Source organism: Callionymus lyra, chromosome 5, assembly GCF_982586985.1.
Source record: "Callionymus lyra chromosome 5, fCalLyr1.hap1.1, whole genome shotgun sequence".
Lineage (NCBI taxonomy): Eukaryota > Metazoa > Chordata > Actinopteri > Syngnathiformes > Callionymidae > Callionymus > Callionymus lyra.
The window spans coordinates 23,526,205-23,549,198 of record NC_141822.1 but is presented as its reverse complement, the minus strand read 5'-3'; the positions used below and the strand labels follow the sequence as shown (position 1 = coordinate 23,549,198).

The 22,994-nt window shown below is 36.5% G+C and overlaps 2 protein-coding genes across 2 annotated transcripts; one reads left to right on the top strand and one right to left on the bottom strand.

The window, feature by feature from the left end:
* Positions 1–783: 783 nt before the first annotated feature.
* gpr137c (G protein-coupled receptor 137c) lies at positions 784–10,417 on the top strand. Its single transcript, XM_087791503.1, has 8 exons — positions 784–1,516; positions 4,601–4,650; positions 4,737–4,844; positions 4,926–5,064; positions 5,955–6,104; positions 7,310–7,435; positions 8,038–8,162; positions 8,229–10,417. The coding sequence occupies exons 1-8, from the start codon at positions 1,142–1,144 to the stop codon at positions 8,503–8,505; spliced, it is 1,350 nt and encodes a 449-aa protein (XP_087647629.1). The 5' UTR covers positions 784–1,141; the 3' UTR covers positions 8,506–10,417.
* A 1,063-nt stretch (positions 10,418–11,480) lies between these two features.
* acp2 (acid phosphatase 2, lysosomal) lies at positions 11,481–21,412 on the bottom strand. The gene is made up of 13 exons (XM_087791502.1): positions 21,241–21,412; positions 19,829–19,924; positions 19,467–19,553; positions 19,300–19,360; positions 19,119–19,210; positions 17,739–17,837; positions 16,718–16,807; positions 14,381–14,464; positions 14,255–14,303; positions 12,890–12,978; positions 12,698–12,804; positions 12,455–12,630; positions 11,481–12,318 (listed from the first exon to the last, which is right to left on the bottom strand). The coding sequence occupies exons 1-13, from the start codon at positions 21,319–21,321 to the stop codon at positions 12,173–12,175; spliced, it is 1,257 nt and encodes a 418-aa protein (XP_087647628.1). The 5' UTR covers positions 21,322–21,412; the 3' UTR covers positions 11,481–12,172.
* Positions 21,413–22,994: the final 1,582 nt, after the last annotated feature.

Genomic DNA, 22,994 nt, shown 5'->3' with positions numbered 1-22,994 from the left:
AATATATCGGGATAATAATCTAAAATCTGAAGTTCTAGGTTCGTGGGTCCTTCTCTGAATACTCCACCCATCCTCCAAACAGTTAAATATATCATATTATACCTCGAATACAATAGAAAATGTATTAAACTGAATATGTATGCCCAAAATTCAAGTTTGTTTTTGTAAAAAAAAGATAAGAAACATGAAAGACTTAATTTAAACTAAGACATCATTTAGTTAATTACTTTATCATTTAGATGTATTTACTTGAAATAAAAGAGACAACCCTTATCATGTCTATTTACAAATAAACGTTATTTTTTTATATAATAGAGCTTATCTAAAGGACACAAAATACCCAATGTGTAAGAAGAAATATTATAAGACCTCTCTCTCTTTCTGAACATCTTTATTTGGTTAAAGATTTTTTTTTGGCTCACGCAAACTTGACGTTCCTGGTGGGTGTATTTCCTGGAGTTGCCCACGTGCTTCTTCGAGCCAATGAGTTCGCAGAGCAGCTTTGACTTGTAAGCAGGACCAATCGGAGGAGATATAAGGCTGGAGCTGAGACAGCTGACATCACCAGAGGCCAACCGAGAGCTCCGCTGGTGAAGGCTGTGTGATAGCGTTAACCAATGAGCGCTGCGCTTAAAACTAAAAGGGGGTGTGGCTATCTCGTCTACATGAGCGAAGCAGCCCGGAAACTGGTTGCGGATCGTGGCTCCTTCAATCCGCTGTCCTTCACAAAACAACACGAATCTTGAGCCAAGATGGCGACGACGGACTACAGTTTCCACTTCCGCTGAGCAAAGAGGGGCGGGTCTACATTTACATCACAGCTGATCTGGAGGTTTTCCTCCCCTCAAGTTGTTTTTTGCAGTGAGCAGCTTTGCAGAGATTCACAAGGGGACCTCACTGTTGTTCCTGCTCCCGAACTTGTTTTTTTTAAAGCGTTTGTTTTAATAACACACTTGTTTTTTATACTTACTGACCGGATTCAAAAACCCAAAATGTCAGTTCGTTTCAGGATACATTGCTTTTATGACAAATTTTCACTCGACTACGCTTGGCTCTTTGTGGATTCTTACCCGAGTCTGACCCACTTTTAGTGTTTTTTGTTTTGTTTTTTGGCCTTTTTAAGTGCATCCACTGCGGGGAGATGTATTCAGCAGGAGAGGTGAGGTCCCGTTTGTTTACCTCGGTGGAGGACACCCCAGGAGGAGCTGCAGTCTCCCCCATCCTGGAGCTCAGTCTCACCACCGTCTACACCGTCCTCTACTCCTTCCTCTTTGTGTTTGTTTACCTGCAGCTCTGGCTCATTTTGCACTATGGACACAAGCGTTTCAGCTTTCAGAGTGTTTTTCTGTTCCTGTGCCTGGTGTGGGCTGCGCTCAGGACGACCCTCTTCTCGTTTTACTTTAAAAACGTGCTGCAGGCCAATCAGCTGCAGCCGCTGGCCTACTGGCTGCTGTACTGCTGCCCCGTCTGCCTGCAGTTCTTCACCCTCTGTCTGCTCAACCTCTACTTCACACAGGTAAGAAAGAGTGTGTGTGTTGTCTGTGTGTGTGTGTGTGTGTGTGTGTGCGTGCATGCAGTGCGTGAGAGACAGAGGCTGGGGGAGGTGTTGCTGAATGTGACCTGATTTGATGAAAATGCTGACTACGCAATATTGGGCTCCTTTTGATCATTTTTGCATCAGTTTTCAGTAGAACATGATTTTAAAAATCTGAAATCGATGCTATAAGCTCACTTAAATATACATTTTTATAATGGTCTTCTACCACAATGTATACAAAGAACAATCTGGCAAAAATGTAACTCATTCTGGTTGTGTTTTGTCAAAAGAACAACTCAGTAAAAATCATAAATAAAAATAATATAACCAAAGTAAAGAATAACTTCACCACATCATCAGTACAAAGTACCGTAGATATGAATCTAGTACATAAATAAAAATGCTGACTTTGAATATCCAAGTCCTCAAAGTCAATAAATATGATTGCAAACGTAGCAGAAGTACATTATTCTGGACCTTAATCTCATTACTTCAAATGTTCGTAACAGTCTTCATCAGCTATTAATCTCCGAAGAGGTTGCTGAACAAGGGAAGAAAAAAAGTGAAAGAGTTTTTGAGTGACCTTTCTAGTCATTGAGTTGATAGTTGATTGATTTAGTGAGAACCTTGCTGAATGTCAAACAAAGATCCTCTTTAAACAAAATGTAGTCAATACTTTTACCCCTTTTTGAGACTTGATCAGTTTATATTTAGATTAGATTTAGAGTCTTGTCTTCTGTCTACTTTATTAGAAGAGTAGATACAATGTTTATGAGGAAATGAGTAGAAACAACTAAATGTTTGTCTGAAATAATTCAACTTTTTTTGTTTTTAATACAATCAAAGATAAGTTTAAACCAAATGTTATGTTTTCATTTGGTTATATGATCAATCAATATATACAGAGAGTTTAACATAAATCAATTGAAAAATGGAAAGTTCAAATGGTCTGGAAAAAACATCAACAACGGAAATGCTATTTACAAATGTGAAATCTACTATCTAATGTTACAAATCTAGTGGATCCAGAGCTGTGATTGGTTAAATACTATTTAAAAATAATCATACTGTGTCACAATAGAGCAAACTTGTCCCTGTATGACATGTTAGGAGTCACAGTTGATCAACACCTGCCCTTCTCTTCTGAATAGTGGAGACATGTTTATGTGCGCCTGAGAAACACCTGAACATGTGACCAACCGTCACCTTAAAGGAACACACACTTTTTTTTTCGGACCGACTGTAGGATTAGGGAACAAAGCCATAAAAGTCATATGACGACCATCCCAGCCAGTCAGCTGATCAGATGAAGCATACGAATGTCGCCGAGTTTCACCATAAGACCATGAGCAACTGGTGTAAAAATATATCATCTAGGAAAAAAAAAAAGTGTGACGCTGCAGCTTTGTTCAACTGAAGAGAGCAACAAGTTAGATTCAGCAGATCCACGCTGCCAACAGTGCTGACAGGGCAGAGCTCAGTGATAATGTAAATAAACTACCTCTTGTGTGTACACTTCCGTGACTAAAGTCTGATAAGGCTTTAAAAGTAATGGCATTAACTTAACACCACTTTGTCAGAACCTATAATTGAGCAGAAGTTTGGTCACCTTATGAGGAAACTGTGAAATGTTGTTTTCTTTTATAACTTCACCTCATCATCAGTACAAAGTACCGTAGATATGAATCTAGTACATAAATAAAAATGCTGACTATATCCAAGTCCTCCAAGTCAATAAATATGATTGCAAACGTAGCAGAAGTACATTATTCTGGCCCCTAATCTCATTACTTCAAATGTTGGTAACAGTCTTCATCAGCTATTACTCTCCGACGAGGTTGCTGACGCTGTGCAAAGCAAAATTGAAATAGTTCGAGCATATCCTTTTCATACTTGTGCTTGTTTTCCTTCACCACAGGAAAGGTTGTGCTCGGATTCTTTGACACACAAGCGCCTACCGATGAGTAGAAGCACATGATTTACTTCCTAAGTTCTTCGGTCAACTTTCCAAACACACACTTGATAACAACAGTCTGAAAAACGGCAATCTCTGCCCAGAAGAGAATCACAGAAACAAACTGGTTCAAGTGGGTTATAAACCTTTCACCTACTTTTACGTTTATGTAAGTTTGCTTGTTCAACTTACATTTCGAAATTAGTTTGGTGACCTTTGAACTTGCTTTATTTTCCTCAAAGAAGGATGGCCTTGGCATCTGTTCACAACTCTTTAGAGCTGGCCAGCCAAAGGTTACTTGAGGAAACACTGACAGAGATCTATGAGGCCAATTCCTCTGCTTCTGTTTTCAGGCTCTGTTCTGCATATAAAGCATTCATTTTAGTTAGTCCTTTTTATGACCTCTATGCCATTTCAGGCTGAGTTGACCGAGGTTAGAATAGAAAACCACAAACCCCTATGCATGAAAGGATCCAGGGTTCCCTGTCACTTCTCAGATATATTTTTTTCCCCACAAATTGCAAACTCAACTGTTGAATCTTGGTCTCTCGGAGTTATGTAAAAAATCTGGTTGACATGTGCTTTGATGGCTTTAAACAGATGCAGTCCTGTCAGGAAAACACATTACTTGCATGTTCATGTGGAATGTTTTGTTGCAAAATGAGATAAGAATTCAATATTATATAACTTCCCCTTCCTTTACTTGCTCAATTGAGGAATTCCTCAACCACTGCTTAATTCCAAATAACAAACATAACCCTTCATTGTCATGATGTATGCTTTATTTATACACTTTTAGACACATTTGTGTTAATAAACTTGTTGTCATAATAATGTTAATGTCAACTTTGTCTTGTGTTTATCACAACTGACTTTTTGGTCATTCATGAATGGTTTTAAACTACATTTTTAGATCCTTGATAATAATAATAGGCATTTGAAGAACACTTATTTCTTTGAAAGTTAAATGTGTTTTATTTACCAATCATATTAAATTATTAAATGAATATTTAATCTTGTATGTTTGTTCAGGATTGTATCCATTATCTTGGTTTTACAACAAAAAGGTTGTTTCAAAATTAAAGTAAACCTCTACTGTTTCATTTCAGGTGATGTTCAAGGCCAAAGCCAAATATTCCCCAGAACTCACCAAATATAGGTAAGTTTAAATATTCCCAGCTCAAGTTGAATTAAAAAATAATAATTTAGGTTCACTTCTGACTGTCTCCATTTCTTTCTCTTCAGGATTCCATTGCGTTTGTTTTTCCTATTTTTAAGTCTATGTTTCCTGGTAGTGAATTTAACTTGTGCGTTGTTAGTACAAGGAGCACTGGAGCGCTCTGAATCACCAAGGTAAACTCAATTTTCATGGTTATTTATTGCTTATTAAATATAATTGGAGTAAAACTCGTTTTTACATGCGTCTGATTGCAGTGATGGAAATATAAGAAATGCGGTCCTGGCCCGGGTCTTGATCAATGACAGTCTATTTGTCCTTTGTGCCGTCTCATTGGCTGTCTGCATTTACAAAGTTGCCAAGATGTCGTCTGCTAATGTGTACCTGGAATCCAAGGTAGGAGAATATCAAATTGTTTTAGCTACTAATGAGACAAGAATATCATGACTCATTTGTGTCAACAATCTCTGTATTGGTTTTATTAAAATGTTTTTGGATCATTGACTGACCTGTAGATAAATAGCGCTCTTGATAAATTCCAAATAATACACGTTTTACAAAGAACAGCAGCGACACAGCGTTGCATTTGAGTAAATCTTCATTATTATTGATCCAACTAGGGGCTCCTTTTCTGCACTGCAGACCAGTTTAATGTCTTTAACAACACATAGTTTGTGTTTCGCTCATGTTCACTCGTGGAACAGGCTTAATTCCTAAATGTAAACCCGGCTGAAACAAGCCTCTTGTCGTGTTAAGGATCCGGAAGTAATAATCAATGGCAGAACAAATGTCTCACGAACCGGTACCAGTCCCAAGACCCGGGGGGTTGGGTCCCACTGATGCAATCGATAGCTTTTAAATAAGATAAACAAACTGCTAATGTGGCTCTCTGGCTACTCTTACTGTATGCTTATCACACTTTTACAACCTCCAGATCTGTCTAATTTGCATATATAGACCTTTTATATTTTGATTGTTTTACTGGTTTGTATCAGCACTTTTACTGTGCTTCTGTAACGATCTCCTGCCTCACCTATGAGACTTGTCATCTGACCAGAGTCTGATATAAAAAGAAAAGGCCCAAGCCTGTGATGCAGTTTTAAACCTAAGAATACACACATACACAGTACTATTAATGGAAGGACGACTGGTCCATTCACGAGTTGAAAATCCTCGACATCAACAAAGTTGATTCATAAAGCCTAGATCAAAATAAATTAAAGCTTCATTTGTCGTGCCACATGAACGGGGATTAAAGTCTGTTCATCCACAAACTCTCTTTGCAGGGGACGTCGGTGTGTCAGGCCACAGTGATCGGGGCCGTGGTCATCCTGCTCTACACCTCCAGAGCCTGTTACAACCTGGTGGTCGTGGTTCTGTCCCCGCAAGACCAGCCGAGTCCATTCAACTACGGCTGGTACAGCGTCTCTGACCAGGTAATGAGCTCCCTTGTTGTTTTTCGACCGGATCGGCGAAGGTGTTCCCCTTTTCTGGAGATTTGGGTAACAAATCTGTGGTGGCTTTGTCTGGCTATAAATAACTCGGGGCTCAAATCTGTGTGAGTCTGTCTGTCCCTTTGTGTGTGGGTGCTGGTGTGTTATCTGACCTACATCCGGGCTCAGGCCTTGAGATGGTCTATTTCAAAAGAATCATCATCTGTGTTTGTGTGTGTTCATAATCTGTCATTATACCAATAATCTGTGTATGTACCAGCTGTCGGTACAAACAAATATTCTGCTATTCTCTTGCTCGTGGCCATCTATGATGTCTTTCTTTATCAATACGTATGAATATACTACACGAGAGCATACGGGCTATATTGAAAATAAATGACATTTAATATACATGTCTAACATTTATAAAGAACACAAACTAGATCATTTAAGGAGGATTATTGAAAGGCAACACCTCCCCCATTCCACTCAGTGATCAGAAAATCTACACTAATGCTTAAACACAAATGCTTTACCACTATTTGAGTCAGATAAACATAAAAGAAACGGAATTAAACACAGACCTCTTTTTTTTTTAAATAACTCTATGGTGTAATTCGTATCTAATTAAATGATCATAATAAGGTTTAGTCATTTTAACTTGATTTGTTTATGAATCTTTCCTCAAAACTGAGGAAAAAAATGTTTTAATTACATTTATTTATTAAAGAATGAAGTGGAATAAAGTTTCCCCTTGCTATGATTCTCATAAGCTATTAAGAAAGTTAATCATAATTCGGACAAGAACAAGCTTTAGCTATACATTACCTAAATTATTATATTTAAGTGTATTTTTGTGTTATGTAAAAGTGGCCTCATTATGTTTCCGTCCCCACAAATAAAGGTAAATATTTGGGATTCTTTCTTGGGACTTGGAACTGGGAAGGATGATCAAATTGTACGTGCTTGTCTGCATTTTCTAGGTCGGCACTGAACACTGAGTCTACTGTTTGCTCTTGGATATTTGACATGGTCTCTCATTAGTCTACCTGCTGCCTTATCTCTTGCTGTTTTTGTAGCTGAGTCACTGCCAGATGTATTTGGTTTGTTCATTTTTGCCAATAATTGAGGTTTTTCTGGAAATTGCATTCATATGATGCCGCTGTTGATTTCCATGAGTAAAAATATAATGTCTTTGTGTGTCACAGGCGGATGTGCAGGCGCTCACCGGTGAAACCTACATTGTGTTTGGTATCATTCTGTTCTTCTGGGAGCTGCTGCCCACCAGCCTTGTGGTGGTCTTCTTCAGAGTCCAGAGACCCAACCAGAACCTGGTAAGATGTAGACGAATGCAGTTGAACCAATGACCATTCACCAGGAGCTACTGCAGGGAGGGGTGTAGGGGAAATATTGATACACTTAAATATCGCAATATTTCGCTTTCATGATACCGTATTGATGTCCAACTGCACTGTATCTTTATTTACCTTTTCTTTTCAAATCGTATTTTATTTTTTATCATAGTTCTATTCTGGTGTATATTTCATTTTGTGGGTGTGAAATAAATTCAAATTCCGCCAGCTAGATGGCAGCAGTAATTACATTATCCGCAGTAAAAGGAAAATGACTGAGGATGAGAGGATACAGTAAACTCCAGCAGCTTTCAAAAGCTGATTTTTGGACACGTTTTGGTAAATTCTGCAATGCCAGAGTCAAATACTTGAGCAATACTACAAATATATCATTGCACCTGTATAGAGATAATAATCGTCTCGCCAGATTCTTGCCTATACACCTTGGTGTTGCATTTACAAATTAAGCTTACATACTTTAAAAACTGTATTTTATGGGTCATCCTTTTTCCTGTAGATTACTCATGTTACTATTTTTTAATGTATTCATTAGTATGTAAAAGCACATGCTTTTTGCGTTTCAGGCGCCTGGAGGAATGATCAACAGCCACAGCTTCACGTCTAGAGCCTATTTCTTCGACAACCCTCGACGATACGACAGTGACGACGATCTTTCTAGAAGCATCACCAGTCGTGCTGACCGAGCTAGGTGAGTCTCTGACTTCCACGAAGAACGTTCCTGACTTGACATGTGTGTTTCTTCGCCACCCTTTAGCTTACTCTCCTCCACGCCACAAGCTGGTATTTCTAGTTGGTACGGGTCCATCCAGCGCAATATGAATCAGGCGGCGGGTGCGGCGTCAAACCTGCAGCCGCCATCTTCCACCGCGCCACTTCTGTTTGCCTACGGAAACATCCAAAATCACCACAACCATCACCACAACTACTACTCCACTCCCCAGAGCAACCATCACCATCACAGTAACTACTATTCGACGCCACAGAACTATTACTGCGGATCGCAAACGTACTACTGCACACCACAGAACTGACTATTGAAGTACGGAACTGGGATTCTGCTGCCGCTGTGCAGATCTCGAGGTTGTTTTTAGAGGATGTTTACGATGGACCACAAACGGCAATGGACCAGGATTTTTAAAATGCGTCATCTCCATTTCTGTAACACCTGCCATCAGGGACCAATCACAGTTCCTATGTCTCACATTCCAAAAAAAAAAAATCTGGTCCAGTCGTGCACCAAGTCAGGATGTAAACTCCTGCAGCTGCAGCTTTTTTCCTGTAACTATAGACAGAGCCATCTTTTAGTAATAGACTAGAACCAAACATGCTTGTTCTTTGTTTGACAAGAGTGCTCCATCTCTAATTTTAGCTTCATGGAGCAAGCGTTGTGCGATGCCAACAAGCCAGCTCAAACTACTTTAATGTTTGAATATGATGTTTACTTTATCTCGCGACAAAAGCATTAAAGAAAATCTGAGCAGCAGGTTTTGGTGGCCATTAACAGGCAGAATATTGACAAAAGTATTTTTATATTTGTCTGGTCACTTGTTAAACTTTAACATGATTCCAATATTCTTTTTACTTAAAAGTGGTTGACTGAGTATTAGCTCTTTTAATGCTAACCGTTTGCACATGTTGCTAATGTGTCATTTTAACTATAAACTAAAACTAAGAATCAAGCCGAAGTGAATAATAATGGAGGCATAAACCCTTTTATGTTCATCATTTACCTAAAAAAAACTGGGTTTGATTTTAATTTTATAGGAACATTTACTGATGCTAGCCTTTAGCTTCAGTGGCTAATTCATGCTAGTCAATGTGACCACTCTCAAACTGCAGAGAGCTTCAACATATGAAATATCAATGTAGCAAACATGATTCTCATTGAATACCATGTTCTTACTGTACTCTCTCTCAGTCTTCAGCTGGATGTGGATGGAAGTACATGTAGCTGTTGTATCTACTTGCACAGAGCGCGCGAATATGAAGGTACAAATGTAGTAAACGTGGGATGTCTCTTCCCTTCAATACAATCAGTTCATTTCTAACCAAAACCACAGCAATATAAGCTAAGGGTTTGTGATAATACATTGGGAGATTGTCAACGATTTTTAGATATGAAAAAGCCCCGTGTAGTAAAAAAGATTCTTTGCAATGACGGTAACTGTGACTCTGAACGTTTATGCACTTAAAGTTCACCTTGAAAATGAAAAGCTTTTAACCTGAATGTAGGATTTCCTAAATATTTTCCACAAGAAAGAATTTCCATACTATTTTAATATGTCCTTTGTGAAAGGAATAACAACGTGCCATGTCGTTACCATGCCATATCTTAGTCGTTCCATTCCTTCAGGAAGAATTTGCACAAAAATGTCTTTGTTTTTATCTCAAAGCTAATCAATTTCTCATTCTGTTGTACGTCAGTGTGTGTGTGTGTGTGTGTGTGTCATCGTGATTCTGTTTTTAACCATTTTGTAAACTTTTTTTTACACCTTTTTATTTGATTTTTACTTTTCCAACAGTTTTGTTTTGATTATCAGAATCTCATACCTCATCTGAGTCAAATTTGTTGGTTATTTTTAGTTTTTCCTCTTTTACAAGTTTGTCAGAAATGAAGGGAATATTGCTGCTCAAGCGCTTTCCACCACCTCCTGCCCACGTGACGCGAGCATCGGCTTGTGTCTGCAAACCTTACTTCCCTTTATGTGAGCACACGTGTCATCGAGCTCCCATCACGTGGTCCAGTGGCGCATGCAGGAAGAAGAAGAAGAAGAAGAAAATAGACATTTTATCTTCATTTCCAAACTATATTATTTGTCTGTAAACTTATTCCAAGATGTTCTGGTTGAATTATCTGTGGCCAAATTGAATGTAACCTGATCACTAATGATGTAAACAAGAAAAGCACTACCATGTAAATAAATAAAGTCCTACTGCACTGTTGTAGTGTAGAAAGTTGTTGTTTTGTTCATTATACAACTTGGTTTCATGTCATAGACTCCAACAAATTGAGGGAAATGAGTGACTCTGCCTCTCGCCCAGGGTAGCTGGCCCATAACAATAACTTTTTCACTTTTCCAATATTCCATTAGCACTCCCATTGTAAAATTAATACTGTTTGTTTATGTGCAAGTAAATACAATTATTTATCATTATTTACAACTGTATACCTTCATCTATTCATGTCCAACATGAACATACTATAAAAACCAATAACAGTTTATAAAACTAGATGAAATTATTTTAGTTTTTTAATTAAAGAGCTTCAAAAATGAAGATGATTATAGGAAAATAAAAAGGAATGTAAAAAATGATAACATTGATATATTAAGTTGTCTAAAGTTTAAATGTTTGAGTTACAGTTCAGAATAGCAGCAATGTGTTGGTATTTCAGGGCTATATACGATTATTGAATGGTTAAATTTTAACATGTAAAATGTTTTTTTTCTAAATAACTTAATTATTTATTTTCAGCCAATCATGTGACACACAGACAGTCACATGACAATAAAGCAGCGCTGTACTTGTTAAGTACTGTCTGGTGCACCATTTTGATATTAAAAGGCCAAGAATTAAAAGACATGAATTTGGATAATGTTTTCTTGACTAATCGGAATTCGAATATCAAACTGTGTAAAAAAAAAAAAAAGTAAAATATTTAATTTTTTTAATACTTTTAATTCAAGTATTAAAAAAAAAAAAATCAAAAATAGAAAAAGTTGAATTCAATTATTTAAAAGAAATAATATAAAAGTAAAGCACTAAAAGGAGGCTTTGCTAAGATAATGGACAAATATCTGCAGTTCAAATGCATTTCTAGAGTTCTGAGGAGAAAAAGCAAACATCTACTTCATTGTCTGATACAAGTTCCCACAAGTGTATCATGTGGTTGAACCAACCAGTTAACAAGTTAATGGAGAAATTAGATTGAGGTCTTTGTAGGTCTGCACGGATCCGGTGGTGTTTGCTTGACAAGATTAGACACACATGGAAAGATCAGCAGCCATTAAGATTGACGTTGAGATTTATTTGAGAATTTCCAAAAGAGCAAATGTGTTTCAGTCACACAATCTGCAGAGTGAGAATATCTAATGATTAAAAAAATACTTCAGGCTAGTAACACTTGCTTTCATTGGCACTCCAGTCATGATTTTACAATTGAACATTCTCGATCCGTTTCTTAACGCGAAGAGACACTTTGACAAGACTATTATTTTACGAAGATCCTCTGAAAATGTTAAGGTCAGACATCGGAGATCGTAGTCGTTCATCCGAGTAAACCTAATTTAATACACCACCTCCTCCCCTCACAAGCAAACGCTGACAGTTGGCATTATTATAAACACAATACCGATACACACCTGTGATTTTAAGGCACTGACGGTCAGTAGGTTTCAGAAAAAACACATCCCATTTAAATAAATCATCCACAAATACAAACAACCATGAAACAACTTAAAATCCAAGTTCAAAAAGAAACAATATAAAATGAGCTTCAGATGAGTGCAGACAAAAATTCTCTGCTGCGCTCAAAATCCCCAAAATCCCTCTCCGACCCAACAGAAAAAAACGATTACTGGTCCCGAGTCGGAGCTGGTGCCGACATGAAAAGTTCACCCGGGTGTGTCACAGCGCTTCGTCATCGTCGCTGCCCGATGAGTCGCTCGTTCGTCCCCTCGAGAGGAGCTGGTACTTCTGTCAGGACTCGTCTCCGGCCTCCTGGTTGATCACGTGACTGTAGCCGTGGCCTCGCTTGGGCTTGTTCTGACAGCAGAGGACGCTGAGCAGGACCACGATGAGGAGCAGCAGGAAACAGCTGGACGCCGTCAGGATGATGAGGACAGCTGGTGGTGACATGAAGAAAGTGTGGGTTGTCGTTGTGTTGGAATTTAAGATTTGTGTATGAGAGATGAGTCACATAGAAAGCATGCAGTGGACTCTCTGTGGGAATGAATTTTTGTGTTTGTGATAAACATTCACCTTTGTCTGTTTCTTGGAGAGCCAACTGACATTCTTTCTCCCGGTCCTCTGGTATGGAGGGCTTTGTAATTCTGATGAATTCCTCTAGAGGGCAGGCAAAAGCACAGCCTGGTAGTTGCACTGGATACGGGTCCTTTGTGCTGTCGTTACAGTAGAACATGGAGACGAAGAAAGACCTGCAAAGTCACATTTTTCATCACTGATTTGATCATGATGAGCCGTTTGTGTGTGTTTGTGTGTTACCCTTTGTCATCTTTGGACATCTCGATAATGTGACAGGAGGCGTACGGTGGCTGTATTCCATTGAACACATTCAAGCTGCCCTGAAGAGAAGCAACTGTGGTGTCGTGCTGAGGGACCAAAAGTCATGTTTGTTTAGCATCAAAGCAGCGTATGGTTCATCATGACGAGCAACTGAAAACAGATTTGTCTCACCGCTGACAGCATCATCATTTTCAGCTTGTTTTTGGACTTTGATTTAGAAATATCTGTCAGATTCTTGACGATTACCCCCAACAAAGTACCTGGAAGACATTACAGTAATATTGTCATGATTTAACTTCACTTTCTTTTTTTTTTAAAGGATTATTTCAGTTTTTACATTCCTCCTGTCAATACATAACCTCTGCTTAACGCAAACCTTGGTAGAAACGTTTAATGTCTCCCAACATTATGAATTATTACATGATTTATGGCACATTTGTGTTTCTATTCATGTATGTACTTTAATTTATCATCATTATTATAAATTATCTTCCCAAAAGCTGTTGAAAGGATATGAAAAATAATATATTTTTTAATGATTCCACTTCATTTTATCATTTTACTATTATATAAAATGTATATATTCATTACAATCTTACATTTATTTTTAATTCATGTATTATTTACTCATGTTGCCTGCTTACATTTATTTAAATGTATTATTAGAGTTATCATTGGCCTTTTATCAGAGGGAAGATTTATGATCTAATGTTACTTGTTGGTTTGTTATAGAAAAGGTCTTAAGTATGTCTATCAAACTTATGTAACCACATAATATATTGTTGTATTGTCTCACTGTTGTGTGAAAAAGGAATGAGAGGATTAGAGATGCTTTTGTGCCAGGAACCGGTCTCTGAAGGAACGCCACCCTCGACCTTCAAACCTTTGTAGTTAATAATAATAATAATTAACAGCATATGAAACTATGATACTCTTTGTTCAATTGAATTGTAAGTCAATTGTAATCTTTCAATTTACCAAAATGATTCAGCGTGTTGCGTCAAAATATCAGGTAATAATCAATAAGTGTCACACAATTTGAACCACATGCCACACTTCACCTTTTTTCACGATTTTCGTGATTCATCCATTCAATACTATATTTATATTTATTTATTTTCTCATTATAATAAACTTTGGGCCTTTTTGCATACAACTGGCCAAGCACAGAAGTCACAACGCAATATTAACCAATCGGAAGCAACAGCAACCAAAATAAGAGCGTTGAATCAGTTCTTTATCATCACAGTCGTTATTTATATTATATTATCATTCATTATTTAGTTCCAGAAGTATTGATTGTTTTAAAACCAATTTCGATTTTTCATTCAGTTAATAAGTTACAGATATTTTAAAATGTTAAGTTTAAGGTGGTAAATGATTAAATATCATAATGTGACCCTAATCGATTTCATTTGATACATTTGTAAATATAGATGATTGACAGTCAAGTATCTTCGAGAGCTATAAGGCTAAAGATTACCAACAGTAGTTGGTTACGAGGTATATATTAATATAATGTTATTTTTAACCCACCTCCCTGCAGCCGACTCTTCTCCAGGTGCTCGTAGCCACCAAACATGATCTGCAAGTAGACAAAACCAACATTTCTAAATATCAACAAGGAGCCCAAATCCCACTGAAGATATCATCTCAGCTCACCTGAAAGCCATAGTCTTTAAGAAACTTGAGCTGTACCATGACCTCAGGGGTCACCCAGTCAGGAAGGGTCATGTTGTGCATGGCCTGGATTCACACACAAGAAGATAGCGAATAAGAAAGGAAACGCTATATTAACATAATGTGTAAATCAGAAAATACAACCGGAATTTCAAGACTTTGGATTGACACTTAAACGTAAGCTGCTTAGACTAAATGTAGGTCCATGTTTAAATATGATACATTTAAACTCAAAGTTAATTTCACATTTTATATTAAATAAATGATTTTACAACATGGCTGTAACATTTGCCATAGATTAATTGATGCCAAGCTTTCGTGCAGGATCTCCATTTCTTCCTCTACCAACCAGATTGATCAAGCTTAATTTACAAACTGCATCATGTGCATTTCCTTTTGTGTGATTTCGATCATGGGTCTGAGAACATGATGCTTAAACTAACCGTTTAAACCACAATCGACGGTGTCTGGCCTCCAGCTTTTTGTGCATTACCACCACTTTTAAGGCAGAAACTAGAGCACATTTTGGAAGGGCAATTCAAGTGCCCTAGAAATCTATAAATGAGCCGCCTCGCTGTAGATAGATAAACTTTATTGATCCCTGTGGAGGTTTCCTTCAGGAAATAGTTTTTCCAGTCAGCACACAGCGACAGAGACGATAGACTCATAAAAAATAACAAGAACAAAGTGCAATTAAAAGAAAGTGCAAGATGACACAATCTAAGTCTTAAGATAAAGAAAATGGATCAAAGAAAAAAAACAAAGAAAAGGATACAAAGATTAACATAGAATGGAATCATCTTTTCCCTCCACTCATGTCCCCAGATTCAGAATTATACAATCTACTAGCATGAGGAATGAATGAGTCACTGAATCATTTAGTGTTGCATGCTGGTTCTCAAGTGTGTAACAAAGAAAAATGAGGCTTATAGTCGAGAAATTACAATACTGTCCTAAAAATGAAATACCTGACTTGAAGCTAGGACGAGATTGTGATTTAATAGAATATTATATTAAAAAAACATTTTAAGAAAATAAACAGTTACATCCACGTCATCGGATCCAGAGTTCTCTCCAGCACCTCCATGGACTCTTCTATACTCTCCTTTTCTCTCTCACTGTATCTTCCCTCACTCTTCTCTCCGTCCATCCATCTACCCCCCCATCATTCCTCCCAGACGGTCACAGCAGAAGGCCGTCAACAATGAGTTTGGTTCTGCTCGAGGTTTCTGCCTTCTAAAGGGAAGTTTTTCCTCACCAACGCCACAATGTTTTACTCATTATTGAATTGCTGGGATCTGTTTTTCCTTTCTCCACTATAGTCTTACTTCAACTGTAAAGTGTCTTGAGATAACGCTCTAAATAAAATTGAATTAAATTAATTAAATTAATTAAATACATTGAAGCGCTTTGTGATCCTCGTCTGTGAAAGCCGCTTTACAAATAAAGCTAACTTACTTACTAACAGTAAGTGGTGGGAAAGATAAAACGGACAAAGATGAAGAGCCTTTTAAAGCGTTTTGTTTTATGATTGTATTAAAAAACACAAAAAGTACGTTTAAATTTTCCATTGGTGTAGTCCATTTTAAACAGGTTTTGCACTCTAATTTGGTAATATTCATAATTATTTGTTATATTGTCCATGTCTGTTGTGGGGTGCTGTGCTATTTAAGGTTTTTATTTCTACAGTTCAAAGGTTAAATAAAGACATTTAATTCAAATCTATTCATGTATGAATCAATGATTCTCATTTCGTCATAAAATGCAGGCCTGAAAGTACGGAGTTCTACATGTTGTTTCTATCAAATGTTGTGTTGGTAAAACTAAATGGTGTGAAAGAAAATCAAATACTGAATCACAATAACAATATTAAAATTAGAAAAAATGAAAACAATAATCGCAATTAGGTTTGTTTTTGAAGCAATGAATACATTATTATTATTATTCATATTCAGGAGTTATGTGTGACAAAATGTTTCCTATCCTTGAGCCTTTCTTGTCATTTCTTAAATAAAGAACATTTGGTCTTTTCCTCAGCAAGATAAAAAACAAGTGAATTAGGAAAATGGGATCAATAGGGAATCTTTGGCACAATATTTGAATCCGTTTGATGCCTCTTTGTATTTGATATAAAGTCATTTAACATTTTATTATTTTCATCATTTTCGATGACAGTGATTTGTCTTGAAGTAGTTTTTAGCAGGGTTTTTTCTGACAGCACGAGTGCTCGAGAACTGTTGCCTGACATTTCTGGGAGAGAACTTGTGCATTTGAAATGTAAGGATGTTAGTGACAGATGTAAAAGTTAATTGTTCTTACCTCACAGAAGAGTGTGTCATAAACGACCCACACCGAGTCAACACTGGAGTTAACAAGACCGGTTTTGGTCCTCACTAGATTTATGACATCCTGCACACATACAAAGAAAAAACATTACAGTGTTGAAACTGACTGATGACGATGACTCAACATCTATTATAGTTTTATTTAAAAACAAAAGTGACTATAGGGTTAAAGAATGAATGATGAAAATAGATTCAAATAATTACACATGCATTATTTTTTGTATGTGGTGAAACAAGAAAAACTAATCTGTCCAGAGAAACAGGCTGATGATGACACATGAACCTTGGCTTTCAGGTTCCTGGAGTTTAGTCAAATATGTGCGAGTCTTATCTGGGCACGACACAAAATTGGGCTGGACCCGACGTGACACAGTTGGTTGATATTTAATTCTTGACATTTTGTGTTCCACAATATCGATATGGACTTACTTATACTATACTTATACTATACTTATTTGAGACTCGGCGTGTGTGTGTGCATGCCTGTGATTTGTTAAGTCAAGTTTCCTGCCGCAGAACTGAATAACTTGACGCTTAATGATTCAAAATTGAAATAAGGTTCATTTAGATCAGAAAGAGAAATAAACAACTTTAAACAACTTTTGAAAAACGAGTTAAATTAAAGTCAATTCTCCTTCCTATACAAATATATCGGATTAGATATGAAAACGCTGAGGGGCATTTACACATCCTCCTCCACGTGTTGTCTTAGTCTAACACATGTTAAAAAAGACGGGGCCGTGAACATGTGTAGAAGGTTAAAGTTTTTTTAAATATTGAAATCATGTGCTAGAACATTGAAATTTACTAAATGGCGTGTGTGGTTCTATGTTCCTTTATAAAACGTTACAGTGAGCAGTTTCAAAAAGCTATCTGGGTTTACTGGTAAACAACAGGAAAGTGGAAATAGGGAAGAGCCAAACCACATCTTTGTTTCACTCTAGAGAATTACATTTTCAAAAAGCTTTTATAAAAGGGGGGGAATTTAACTGCACCTCGTATTCCTTGGTGATGTTTAGAAACTCTTCTGTTTGTTTGGTTTCATTAAACAGCTGTTGAAAGCGTGGGCAGTTTGCCATCGGCCATGACAGGATCTGAAAAGGAACAAAGGAATATAGTTGAAAGGGTTAGTGACAAGATAAGAGATAGATGGACAAACGCATATACAATGAAATAATCTTATATCAATCTACGCTGGTTCTGTTGAATCTGAACGATAAATAAGTGGAAAATGATTTAGAGGTGAATAAAATGTAATTTCTGTGCATTTTCTAATTTTCTATCATTTTATTTTTTATCTCTGGTTGGTTAATAAAGTCAATCTATCTATCTGAGACGCTAAGTTAGTCTTAATGATGCAATGGCAAGAAGTGATTACGGCATTGTCGATGTTCAGCTGCTACATTAGGCAAGAAAATGCTGTAACAATGCTTTTCTGTGAAAATATAAACTGTTATATAGACTGTTGAAAGTTCACAGAACAAGGGACAAACGGCAAGTATTGACTGTACTCTGCAGCAACCCTACAGGACCTTTACAGGAATCTTTTGGCTTGAAAGGTCAATACAAACATGTCCTGAAACAAACGACCATACCTATGATAAAAAACACCAACAGCTCAAGAAGAGGTCATAACAGCACAGAAAAGAAACAGTATCAACGCTCGGAATGGATTGTTCCATTTGTTTTATTGGGATGTGATTGAAGAGTGTGTATATTCACAAGCTCACATTATTTATTACATTTTGAGTCATTACTACTGCTATTTATATGACCTGTAAAACAACATACTCTTTTGGTCTTCAGGCCTAGTATATGAGGGTTCAGTACCTTATTGTATTTCGTGTTTTGAAGTTAACTGGTGTCAATCTTCATCCAATGACAAGTACAATTTTACTCCATGAACACTATGGTTCATATAAAGAGCGCTGCCTTTCTTTAAACTTGCTTTTCTTTGTCCCTTGATCTTGCTTTTTTCCTAATCTTTTATTCTATTTAGATTTTCTTTCTCGTTTTTATTTCTGGGTGTTTTTATTTCTCTTGCTGTTGTTAAACCGAATTTCCCCTCGCGGGACTAATAAAGGTTTTCTGATTCTGATTCTGAAAATATATCCACATATCGCTCAACTATTCACTAAAACAAATCGCAACTACTTCTGCTTCACTGAACTCAACTGAGCTAGTTTACATCCGTGGTTCCATTCTTTAACTCACAAACTGTGCTGCCATTTTGACCAACTTATCACAAACAAACCTCACAATTATCTGCATCTAAATGTCATTTATTGTAGTACTTTTTTTTTTGGTCAACACAATGAAAACAAAGTAGCTTCTAGTAGTATAAAAAGATGAAAGACCACTTCTCTCATACGTACCTTCTCATAATCCTTTGGCACGCTGTGTACAGGGATGGGCTGCCACTTCAGTTCTGGGTTAAAAACCTCCTGCCCGGTCGGTGGGTAAAGACCTAGCATGATGGTACTGAGAGTTAGGTGGTGCTACAGAGAGTTAGGTGGCGCTACAGAACAACCCAGAAACTGCCAAAAAATCTTTCACCTGCTAGGTTGGACTCGGCACTCATAAGGGTTCGGTCGTAGTCCGTGCTGTGAACTAAAATCTAGACATGGAAGAGATTTCTATTTAATACAATTTTAAGTCAAACATGAATATTCATCAAAATATTAGTATATAAACCCAAATATATAATCATCAGGGTTACATACCTCATGTCTGATGTAGGTTTCATTGAGGAATCCATTGTATCTTTTCCGAAGAAACTTTCCGAGTTCATAGTGTTGCATCATTCCCACCTAGAAATAGATCATAGTTTACTACAAACAACCTTGAATGTATGCATTTTAATTAATAAACATATTTAACATTCAGACAATTCAAATAATTTTGGATGATTCTATTTAACTTATTTCTAATTTAAGATTCACACATCACAATGAATTAACTACAAATATTTAAGTTCTGAATAGAAATGCCATATTAATCATCTGTAGGATTAAGAATGATACAATATTGCAACCTAAATGACAAACTATAACAAGTAAAAAGTGTTTGCAAAATAAAAATAGACCTGAGAGAGTTGTCCAAATCCTTGTGGCCAGTCACTCTCTTGGTGTGGGTCGGTTGGGTAGCCTTCAACTGCTGATCTGTCGCCATGGCGATACAGCTGCATAGGAAGAACCAGACACAAGATAAATTAATAAATATGTCATCCAATAACACAACAGAAGACTTATGAAAATGAGCAAATCATTTCAATATATTTTACCTGCTACTAGAAATGGCAGCAGAGGACAGTTTGTGATGAACAAGAAAGTTGGATATCTAAACCTGGCATGCAACTCCAAATAGGATTTGAGCCAAGAATAGGTCTTGGTTTTATTTGTGTCACGGACAGGGCTAGAAACAGCTGTTAACAACTTCCCTTCAAATATATATTTAGTGTGGATATTGGAGAGTACAGTAAGGAATACTTTGATGCATTTATTATTTAGATTTTGTAAAAATATGACTAAAAATATGAAAAACAATAAATGGGATTAAAGTATGCATTTTTTAACCCGTTAAAGAATTTAACAATTAATTTAATTTCAATCATTTCATCATCAGAGAGTAGATTTCAGGTTGAATTTAAATAAGTCCTTTAGAGAAAGGGTGATACAATAATCAAATCTACCCAAACCAGACAGTATGAGGATGTGAAAGAGTTATACAAGTTATTCTTGTATTCTTTTACGAGTCAGACAGGACTTTGAATGCCAATGAAACACACAATTTTATATTAAGACCGAGTGAGCCAAAAAGAAAACACAAACTTCAGAACCTATAATCTTGTTTGAACAATTTCACGTTAAGAACAATGATTTGTTGATTTGCTTTAGAAAAAAAGGATCCACTATTAGAAACTGCCTGAAGGAAGAGTAACTTCCCCTTTACTTACTTACCGGTTCAGCGGAACAGAACAGGATTCTTTTTGTCTGTAGTTACTTCATCAACAAAAGGATTTATTCATGTGACTCAAAAAAACTTATTTTATCCTGGGCTTCAGAGGGTCAAGCAGTTCAAGTGGAACAAGGTGCATCTTGGATATATATTCCTATTCAAAACTATTGACGTGGCCTTGTTTGTTTTCTGGGTGTCACTTATGTAAGATAGCCTTTATGGCCTAAAACTAGCATAAAACACAGAAGACTAGAAAGAAATTTCGACTTGGTGCTGCATTTATTACCCAGAATCCCTTTGTTTGTATTGAAAAATAAAACCCGGCTAAAAAACAATACCATGAATCTTGAGCTAAAACAACCCATTCCCAATTTATATCACAAACATTCATTATGGGATATACACATTTAGGTTATCGTTAACCGAGTACATCTATTTAAATTGGTGGTAAATACAGAAAACAACATATATTCTAGATGCTGTCCTGACTTCGGACCTTAAGTTAGCACAAGCAAACTATGTCACGAAACGAAGACTCACCACAGTCACATATTCGAGTGTGTCTGCTTTGGCAGCGACGGTGAGCAGAGCCAGGAGAAGGAACCCCGGTGTAGACACCATGTTCGACTCTCTCCTATCACGGATGTTCTGAGGCGAAGACGGTGCAGATGTCGGAAGTGAAAGATAAGTCAGCGTTATCGCTCCTGCACACGAGCATTACCAACTCCAATGCTAGATAAGATGGATGTTTATTATACTTCTCACAACGTAAAAAAGGAGTGATGCAATTCAAAGTCTCTATTTTGTAGCTATTTATTACATTTTATCTCGGTGACTGCCGCTTTAATCATTTTATTTTGAAAGGGTTTTCTACAGGATCCACTCGGTAATAAGGAAGTTACGACACAACATGTATTTCCCTACATTTTACTTAACTTTTCAAAACTCACAATAAAATAGACTTTTTATGTTTTCTATATAAGTTAGTTTAAACGTAAAAAAGAATGTTTAAAATAAAATAACGACAAAACCCTCTGACATTTGTTGGGTCGGAATGTAACTGTTTCTCTTTTTAGCCACTAGATGTCAGTATTATTTAAGCAAAAACACAAACTACTTTAACTTAAACAACGAAATAGAAATAATATTTATACTATCAATAAAAAGGAATTTCTACTATAAGGCGAATTATTTTTATTCTATTATTTTTCAATTATATGGTTATTGTAACTATTTTCTTCTTTTTTCTCATATGATTATTATTGGTCGAAGTCTACGTCATAGTTGTAGTAGTCGCAGTTGTGGTAGTAGTAGTATTTGTGTTATCGTTTTTAGGATCATTATAATTACTGTTGCTTATGTTGTTTGCCTGTGTTTTATGTGTTATATTTCTCACTGGGCAACACAGTTACTATGAAATGGAATGAACTTCAATCCCTATAATTAATTTGAAACGTCATTTAAGTTAAGTAAATAGAAATTCATGCTAATTGCCTTTTTTTTTAAATGTCTTAGAGTAAGATATTTCAAATATTATTCGGAAAAAAGAAACAATAGCAGACACAATTACCATGATTTTAGTTAATTTATATATATTTTAACAGCAATAAACACAATCGTAAATACGCTAAATAAGGTAAACATTTGAGGAGTACAAAACAAAATGTATGTCCTATTGTGTGACAAGTGCATGTGTGCAACATTGTAAGTAAGTAAGTAAGCAAGTCTAATTCTATATATTGTACCCATCTTTGCTGACCTACTAGACACATCAAGTCATTAAAGTAACTTGTGTGTCAATCAATTGTCAGTGATGATTTTGTTTCTTGTTAGACTAATAGCACGAGGAATGAATGAGTCCCTGAGTCTAATTTAATGAAGTCAGATTTAACACAATCACTCATAATATTGTTATTAATTTACTCTCTTCAACTTATTTACTTTACTTTTTAGATTATCACAAAAAAAACAACCTATCCAAACAACAGTAAATTTAACTGTTTAAACGTTTGAGATCCAAATTTGCTCAACAAAAATCTAGATATCTGGAAGACGACAAGTAGTAGAAGAACAAGTCAACATGTAAATGTCACACGGGGGGAAACAGACTTGTGGAAAAACATCTTAGGACAGGTTGGAAAAAGTCACGGGTTCTTGTTGTCACGTGCACTCTGTGGGAAAATATATGAAAGCTTCAAAACAAAAAGCTTAAAAATTCCCTCTGTGTTATTATGCCGTCTAGTTTAATGTCAATAATGAACTCTTTTTTCCTTTGTTTGGCCTCAGGCTTTCAG